This window comes from Cottoperca gobio, chromosome 3 (assembly GCF_900634415.1).
Source record: "Cottoperca gobio chromosome 3, fCotGob3.1, whole genome shotgun sequence".
Classification (NCBI taxonomy): Eukaryota; Metazoa; Chordata; class Actinopteri; order Perciformes; family Bovichtidae; genus Cottoperca; species Cottoperca gobio.
In genome coordinates this window covers 6,245,310-6,255,053 of record NC_041357.1, presented here as the reverse complement: position 1 = coordinate 6,255,053, position 9,744 = coordinate 6,245,310, and the positions used below count along the sequence as shown (strand labels likewise).

Here is a 9,744-nt window from a genome sequence, read left to right as displayed (position 1 = left end):
TTATTGCACTATATTTAGTATTTGGGCTCATGGGCCTACTGGTTTTTTCCTAAATTATATTAAAACATTTTATTTATTTATAAATTATACATATATAACAGTGGTCCCATCATGCGTACAAAAGACTAAATAAAAAAAACTCACTTTTCAGTGGTTTGACCAATTTTGAAAATGTCTTTAGATTTGTGCTTAGGCAAGCCTGTGCAGTTGCAAGAACAAATGGGTTCTATATAGATGCAAATCTTGGCATATAAACTAAAATAAAGACTGTTTATAGGCGCTACCTTTCAAACCTCAAACAAATATCCCCATATGTATCACAGCTGATTGATAGAAATTAGGTTTTCAAAGCATGAACAGATAGGGAAAACACATTTTAGCACAACATCCATACATCTAGTATTGTATAGATTGTAATATACTTTTTTTAAACGCATGTCATTTCAGTCCTCTTTATCTATAAATTGGCTGAGAATTTGTTTTATCAAGCCTGCCCTTTGCCCTTTGGAACGGTGGAAGTATGAATCCTATAACCATAAGTCAACATATATGGCTCCTGCTATATCAACTTTTCCTGTTAAAATAAATCTAAATACTGATGAGAATTTGACCTTAGGGGGAATTCAATCTACAAAGTTCAACGCTATGACAACAAACCATTAGCTCTTTCATTTTGGTAAAACGCCCTACCTACCACACACAGACAAGTGCCCAGATATTACACAAAGAACATGAATAGTATGGGTGAAGAAAGGCATGATGGGTAAAACTTTATCACATGGCTTTTCTTTTCCGTTTTCATGATGGCAGATTAGGATGTCATGTGATCCCAGGCTCTCAACGGTTACGCACCCATGAGTGTTGACTTAGTGTGTTGGCTCACTCAGGGCTGTGTTCAAACTTCATTCCACTCATACCCAACACAGGTAGTTGCAATCACTGACATACACAGAGCCACACATTTCAACATACATTTAAAAAATAATCATAATCAAGGAAATGATTTTTGTCCCCCTTTTATTGAGATTTGAGTTTATACATATGACACAGAGACTTACAGACACAGCTTTCACACCACAGTTGCTATGCAGCACACAATACAGAGAAAGATAGAAAGGCAACCTGAAACTTAGAACAGGAACCACAGACCTAGGCATTTAGGATCAGTGTGTAAGGTGAAATGCATGTGAAGATCTGTTAAGGCGACAACATTCTCTCTGTTAGCACTTAGTAATATTCATCGATTACTGCACATACACTTATTGTGACATCTTCCTTCATAATTAAGCACAAATGGCACTTCAGACACCACATTAGGTAAACAGAGACAGTAAAGAGCATTACATCTTCTCAGTGTTACCATTTTAAAACATTTAAAAAATATCTTTACATAGATAAAATGTACCAGTATATAAGTTCACCAAAGGATTAAGCAAGGCTAGTAAAATACATTCCTCCAAGAAACCAACCAAGAAACCAACCAAGAAACCAACCAAGAAGTCCAACGTGCAAAAATTCACAACTTGACCATTCACAAACTAGATCTAAAACCTACAAGTTTATATATATTTTTTTATTTTTGCGTATTTTTTGTTACATAAATAATTTGATTATCAAATGTGTATAATAATAATCTACTTTGTAGATAAAGAGAAAGTCCAACACTGCAAAGTGTCAGTAAAAGTGTGGGATGTGACTAGGATTAACACAGGTAGAGACAAATAGTAGAAACCTGACTGCGGGCTTTGATCAAAGTCACTGTTGGGTGACCGGCAGTTGTCCAGGTACGACGACAGGAATGTCATCGCCCTGCTCACATTCTTCCCTTCTGGAGACAAAACAACCTTTAAACTACATCAAGATTCACATTAACAGACATGCAGCTTGTGCTCTTCTTACAAATGGACAAACTGCCAGACGGCACAAGCACTGATAAAGAGGGCCAGAGCTGGGTAAGATGAGTCAGGATGGTCTACGGTACATCCTGGCATATTGGGGACATGGAGGCATTTTGGTCTTGGGGCATGGCTGGTACATTAAGTAAACCTAAAAACACCAATATTCCATTTACACTGTGTCCCAGGCATGACACTCAGCAGAAACAACAATCCTCAAAGGCTGAGGATTACAAATACAAAAGTGACAATAATACATAATCAAGGTATATATATATAACATTTGTTTAGCAGCTTATAGAACCTTGCATTCAACTCTCCCCAGACAAGAACAACAACTGCGCAGCACAATTAGTTTTCCCCTCAAATCACTGTTAAACATACTGCAACAAGGTTCATAACATCTACATATCTATTCAGAAAATGTACATATTTCCAACACCAACGCTGTTCCACTGATTGCAACAAATATTGTGGCAATGACCTAATCCTTCACATATACAGTATGAAACATGACATGATACACAGAGAACATGAATGTGCACAGCTACATCCGTACACAATGGAACTAACAAGGGATTGCTGGAGCCACAGTAAAATGACCCCCTTTGCAGTCGAGTAGAAACCGACACTGGGTGTGTTTGTACAACTTTGTTTTTCATCCTTCAATTCGTCTGGAGCCTTTCTTCAAGAAAACATACAGAGATGACAGTTTAACTTAGAGGCCTGTCTCAGTGCTGTGTGTGTGTGTATATATATATATAGACTGGCAGTTGTTTTCCCACAGTGCAGTTGTACTGTGCTGTACGCATACTGGCATGGTCTAGAATGATTTCCCATTATGTTTTGATGTGCGGCCCAGTTTACTTCAGGTACTCAACTGTTCTGGGAAAGCCCCCGTGTACCAACAAAAGGCACCTTATATACAGTGTTTGCCACAGCTACTTTCCAAGGTAGCTGGCAGAAATGTCTTGAGTACACTGGTGACATACAAGCTACATACACCACTGCTCAGTTTTCAGTTTGGAAACACCAAAGGGCACAGGTACTGTACCATAGCAGGTCCAGTATGGGTACAACACAGTACTGTAACACAGCCATATATGCATACGGCACGATGCTTGCAGACAGTAAAAAGTCTGCAGCTTGCTCAGTAGAGGGCACTGTCGTTGTTGTAGGAGCTGGAGCTGGGGAACGTAGGACAGGGTTTATTCCAGGGAAGGGCACCGGAGTGGTCCGCTGTGGGAAGGCTGAGGGTGCTGGCACTCTTCAGCCTGTTCTTCAGACCAAAGTTGAGGAAGGATGACTTCTTGGTTACTTTCCGGGACTTGGGGCTCTTGTCTTCGTCGTCATAGGCCAGACAAATCATGGAGTAGGTCTTAGGCAGGTTTCCACAGAAGGTGGCACTCTTGGTAGGCTGGCAAGAGAGAGCGACGGTGACATTCAGTCATTGTTTGTTCAATCAAAGAGTACAGTACAGAACAATCTCACTCAATATATGGGGTCAATAAGTTAGACGTTTTCTCACTGTTTTCACACAGACCACCTCCTTAAAAACATTTTCAGTCAACGGTCACATTCCAACATCAAGGGGATTGCATTTAGCTAAACATGGCTTTTACTAAAGATGCACAGGTTGCAATTCTTCAGGCCAATCCACATTTACAATTTCTGTTTTTTTAAAAGACTGACCTGCCGATTGTATATAATAAAACATTGACTATTAAACACAACAATTGTTTGGCGGCCAATCAAACAGCTTTTTCTGTCCTCAGAAACTTTAGGCTACTGGCTCCTGAACCATTTCTTACACAATCCATTATGAAATATAAAAACAAATGTGAATTTTCCATCTTATTCTCTGGTTAGGTCATCTTTTATTTAAATCATACCGCAGTAATCTGGCACTACATCAAATGATTTTTCATAAGAAACTATAAAATAATCCATTCCAACTGCTGTGTAATCATCAGATACAAAGACCAGCTTTGCTGTCAATCAAAGAAACTAGACAGATGACTTTTCTTTCTCAGCTAAAAGGAAGGAAAGAGGGCGTGGCATACCATCGGAGGGTTGTTGTCCATAATGCTGACCACCTGGATGTCAATCCCTTCCTCGTTCACATCCTTCAGCAGCCGCATCACATCGCTCACGCCCATCCATTTGCAATCTGTGTCATCCACGGCAACAATGTAGTCGCCCTCTTTTAGACCGTCGGCCTGGAAAAGACACGAGAGAGAACAGGAGTCAGAGAGGAGGGCCGAGTTCACCTACTTTCCTTCAACACCCTGAGGCGGCCGGGATCAGCAGAGAAAACACGGAGGTTTAGTGCCGAACAAAGCTTTTTTTACAGCCACACAAAAACTTGGTAGAGTGTGTGTTTACCAGCTGTGGGACTTAACTACATGAGCTCAGCTATTTCTGTCTGATAACTTGATCTGTGTTTCCCAGAGGCAGATCCAGAGAATCAGTCAGTTCCAAAATAAATCCAGTCGAATGCAGTATTAAAAGTTATAAGGAGTTTGACCTAGTTACACTTATGTAATACTATTAATCTGTTTCTCTGCATCGCCTGAAGAGTCTGCTCTTTGTCAGCACCGCTTAATGAGCTGTCAGACTGAAAAGGATTGCAGAGAGTAAATACTCTCTGATTCTTAATTAAATTAGGGGGGGGGGGGGGGGGGGGGGGGGGGGAAGCGCGCCTCCTCCAAACATTCTTCGAGTCTAAATCCTCCTTCGGTTTCTGAGAACATAAATCAAACGGTTCTCGGTGCAAGCAAGACTATGTCTTTTGAACTTATTTGATATTCAGGGAGCAAGCAAGCCTGAAACTTCAAGCTGTTAGTTCTCCCGTTGTAGACAAAGTCTAGTTAATCCTGTTGAAGGCAGTTCATAATGAGCAACCTATGCATCTGGCCTTTGTTAAAGCTTTTGTAAAGACCGTGCTGAACGTGCCTCTGACATATCTTCTGTGCTTCAAGATATCATATTTTGTTAAATATGTTTTACAGCCTGCAGATGATGTAAACTCTTCCCTTGTCCTAACTGACTCATTGGCTAATAATGATGAGAGTACGCTATGACATCAGTTTACCATCCTATTACATCCCTTTATTTCAATAACGGGATAGTTTGGATTTCTTGGAGTGGGCTTGTGTGAGGTACTTATCCATTGTCAGTGTGTGAACTACAGTAGATGTGGGTCGGCTGGGCCACAGTTTGGAGAAACAGACCAGTATGGGAGCAAAGCAATGTACTTCTGTGGCAGGGGCAGCAGCAAAACGTGTCAAAGCCACCTACACAAATCAATATTAGTTTAAGTGTGCTCGATATTTAAAATATTTTTACTGCTTTACGTTGCTGTCCTTTCCGACAGGGAACTGAAGTAAAAACATTTAGTTGGGCCTTTCTTTAAGGTGGCCATGTTTTTCTGCTGCCCCGTCCACAGCAGTGCATTGCTTTGCTCCTGTGCCTGTTTCTCCAAACTGGGGGGGTGCCAACCGTCACTATGGAGAAGAACCTCATACAACCCCACCTCAAAAAGATCCAAACTACACCTTTAACTACAAAATCCTTTAGAGAATTTTGATATAAATAAATCTGATGATGACATTCGCTGTGATGGATTACCTATCTCTAGATCATTTCAAGTCTCTGCCGATTTGTACACCACACTGATATTCATTGAAACCAAAGGCTGGCTGTAAAACAGGAGCTCTCTCTTCACGTGTTCAACCAAAATTAAGGCATATAGGTTAACTCACAGCAGCTGGGCAGAGGGGGTCCAACGACACCACCTGGACTGGTGATTCTCCTTTTAGGGTAAAGCTCAGGTCTCTGTCTTCTGGGTGAAGCTGTATTGTCCGTGGGGCTGTCCACCGCTGCTTTGCTGAGAAGACTGACAGAGGGCCCTGAGTGGAGACAGTGTGGGGATGCTGGGGTTAATATGGCTACAGCATAATATCCTCTCCTTTAAGAGTTTCAGCAATTCAAAAATGTCGGTGACAGCCTAAAGGGAAAATCCAGCATAATAATCCTTTCTTGTGTCCTTACAGGCTAGTTAAACATTTAAAGTCCACATCTGTGATCCGTTAGTACATCACTACATATACTGTATACCCCACGGAGTACATATTTAAATGATTAATTTCTCTTACACCAGCACTTTTACCAGGCCAGTCACATTTCCTTTTAAAAAGGCACACAGTCCTTAGTGTGCTCTTTAAACAAAGTGATTCATATGGAAAACATAAAAGATGACTTCTGTCTCCTTTAATGTTGGGCAGCAGACATGCAGTATCTGCCCTACTGTACAGTTATAGCTGCATGACACAACCATGGCTGTAATTATCAATTCATTCTAATTAATAAAGACATATTTTAGTATATACACAATGTAAACACTTGGGTTAAAAGATCCTGAAGTGCTCATGTTGTCAGTTAAACAGACAGCAGTACAGAACATTATTAAATGAACCATGGTTTGAAAGCAGCTTTATATAAGAAGCTGTAACCTCCATCTCTATTTGTTTACTTGTGAAATGACTCAAATTTCCTTTCTGTTGATCGTTTCATTATTAGACATAATTGTTCACAAACATGTCATACTTTAGACAAATGCCATCTCCCATTAATACCCTTCTTATCTGATGGGAAAATCTCTTTTCCACAATTAGTCCTATGCAACAGCATGATGACGCCTCCGCCCTGCTCCTTTAATGATCACGCAGTGGTTGTATGGAGAGATTGTGCTGGATTTAACTTTCCGTCTCTTTTCAGTCTCTGTGGATCCAAAAGGATTTAAACACGGCCGTACCGAATAGTTCGAAGCTTCATTCATAACGGTGACATTTAAATAGTAAATCAACATTTGAATGCTTCTTCTTTTTGCATGTCAATTCATTCTGTTTGAACCCGGTATCTTTGCACAGTTGCAGATAAGGATCAGGCTACGTACTATTTATGTATTATATACAGTGGTGGTAGGATTGTTTCTGACTCGTGTGATCTAAACATCTCCAATAACTCCAGAGCGTTGTGAAGTCCAAAAGTCTACATTCATTAAAAAAGGATATCCAATGAATACATTATGGAAATCCACCAGAATACCATTTATATAACAATAACAACAAATCTATTTTGGCTCCAACACTATTATAGTAAATTACAAAAGTCATCAGAAAAACAGACAAACCTCAATAGAAACTTCAGATGTAAACAAAAAGACATTGAGTTCAGCACAACACTGGAGTCTTGTTGCTGAGACTGTTAATGAGGAGCTAGGTTGGAAGCAGAGCGGTACTTCTCCACAGACTCCTCACACCTGCTGTCTGGTCGTCAGAGCTGACCCTTTACTTCCTCACCAATCATTTGCTTCCACGTTTGTTAGTGTTGAAACTTTTTTGTTGTTGTAGTAGTTGTAAACTGTGCTAGGTTAAAGAAATGACTTGCAAGTGAACGCCATGAGCGGAAGATTCCAGTCCCAGTGATAAAGGATGCCATTACCCCCCCCCACCCCCCCTCTCAGCCACCACCATGACAGTCAAGCCAAGGTCCGAGCACCTTTGTCCATAGTTAGTGTTAGTTTTGCATTTGTTGCTATGGATGAAAGTCCAAGAGGCTTTGCAAACAAGATAGTGCCAAAGCTTCAAGGAGACTCAGCCTTGGTTGGTTGTATTCAGAAATAACAGAAAATACTCTCTGGGTGTTAAAAAAACACTTCCAACATCTAAAAACACAAATCCAGAGCCATTTTATTGTCCTTGATGAATAAACCAACCATCATGTATGAAAGAAAAACAGCAATGTGAGTGGAAGAATATTAGTAACCCACATACCAGCCTCTGGAAGAAGTCTGTGACTTTCACCTTTGTGGTTGGGGGAACCTCCATCTCTGCTTTGTGCTCCGTTTTAGCTATGGGAAGAAAAACAAAGCGGTTATTCTACTGCTATTCTGTTTACTGTCACAACCTGGTTTCGACTGTGGCCCTGTAGAGCGGGGAGCAGGGAGTTTGCAGTGTAAACATTACATCATATGTACCTGCATATAAATGCCATATGTGATTGCAGCAGGTGTGGTACACAACACTGCAGCCTTTTTTACGAACCGTTTCCTGAGAGACAAATCAACACATTGACATTCTTTGTCATTTGTTGTGGTGACACTAAGGAGAGTTTCTATGTCAACCACATCAACACAAGCTGTCACCTCAGAGACTCAAAATAAACGTTACAATTGTTCACACTCTTCTCTTAAAAAGAGTAAAGACTCACAGATGATGTCTGGGGCCTCCGTGTAGTCAGCAAACTCCTCCTCATCTTCGTTTTCGGTACACTTGTTGAGCGAGCGCTGAAGGCTGGCTCTTAAAATGTCCTGCAGGACCTCCAGCTTGTTCAGGTGGTGGCACAAACTATAGATCCTCAGAGCCTCCTCATGACCCAGTATGGCCCGGCGAATGTGCGCCTTACCTGGGAGGGGGGGGGAGAATTTACCAAAGGAAGCAGGAGAAGAAGTGGGTAGGGGAGGAGATGAGTGAATCAGATAATAAAGAGGAGAAAAAGGGGGACAAAGTTGAACAGGGAGTCAGGTCTGGTGTTATCGGCACCCTACTGTGTTTTATTGGCTTCTTCTGCCTGTGCTCGCTCTTACCAATGCGTTCACGTTCATCTTTCCTTCTCAGGATGTCAAGAGGAGAGCGTCCCTCAGGAAGACGATCATAGACCTGTGACAAGGTCTTCTCCTGCTGGTCCTCATCGTCACGGAGGCCCACTGAACACACAGCAAACGTAATCATTGTTAAAAATCAATAGAAAACTGAATCCGTCCATGTCCCTCCGTACACTGTTGGCCAAACGCCTTAACCTACAGCAGTGGAAGTCAGCGGATAACGCTTTATCAGAGGCTCAGGGATCTGGGGATTGTGCTTCATATGCACAGACTTCACTATAGGTTTACCAACCTATCTATGATAAGCCTCGCATTTAGAATGGCACCACATGCAATTGAAAATATAACCTACGAGACTTTATGATTTAATCCAATGTATGTTTTTGTTTAGTTTGATTTCCTTTTATAACCATCATTATTATATTATATTATTGTACATTGCATGACTTGCATCTGTCCTTCAATAAAATATATATACAAAAAAACTAATGGCTAACACTCTTGTAATGCCATGATTGCCTTTGAATGTAGAACATATGAATTTGAAACACAGGCAGGACACTATATGCATACTTTGGTGTACTCTTGTAAACTGTCTCTGTCCTTCATCTCCTGGTTCAGCAGATTTTAAAGGTAAATCTAAAGCATCTTTGTTTCCCCTGACTAGTCTGCGTCTTAGATCAACTGCATAACTAAATAAACGCTTCATGCAGACGGCATGAAGCGTTTATTTAGTTATGCAGTTGATCTATTTACTCCAGCAATCTTCAATCGGTCCTGCTTCTGGGCTAAATCCTCTCTGTACAGTCCTGCAGTTAATTGCTCCATTCTCCTCATTCACACAGGAATCTGTTAATGAGCAGCCAAACTCAAAGCTGCTTCGCTCCGTTGTTCCTCTATTCAGTCCTGTCCCATTCACTGGGTGAACACTATGGCCATCCACTGTTAACTTAAAATAATCTGCTGTTTTCAGTTTAATCTCTCCTAAAATTGCGATTATTAATGTGTAGGAAGAAATAAAAAGGCTAAAAACAAGACCAAACAATGTAAAAAGACAAGACAAGCCATCAAGAGCTAAAGCAGTAGGATACTAAATTAGCACTACTGGAGGGTTTTTGTTCACTCACAAAACATCCTTCCCTTCCTCTCTCACTCGCTCTCTCACTCCGCATTAAGAGGCTA

General features: G+C 40.9%; 1 protein-coding gene across 1 annotated transcript in view; it reads right to left on the bottom strand.

The window, feature by feature from the left end:
• Positions 1 to 1,000: 1,000 nt before the first annotated feature.
• rhpn2 (rhophilin, Rho GTPase binding protein 2) overlaps positions 1,001 to 9,744 on the bottom strand; it is a 31,869-nt gene continuing 23,125 nt past the window's right edge. The window contains exons 10-15 of the mRNA XM_029428582.1: positions 8,545 to 8,664; positions 8,169 to 8,363; positions 7,733 to 7,809; positions 5,660 to 5,806; positions 3,959 to 4,114; positions 1,001 to 3,312 (exon numbers count right to left, since the gene is read on the bottom strand). Coding sequence (XP_029284442.1) covers positions 3,046 to 3,312; positions 3,959 to 4,114; positions 5,660 to 5,806; positions 7,733 to 7,809; positions 8,169 to 8,363; positions 8,545 to 8,664 — 962 coding nt within the window. The 3' untranslated portion in view covers positions 1,001 to 3,045. The remainder of the gene's footprint in view (positions 3,313 to 3,958; positions 4,115 to 5,659; positions 5,807 to 7,732; positions 7,810 to 8,168; positions 8,364 to 8,544; positions 8,665 to 9,744) is intronic.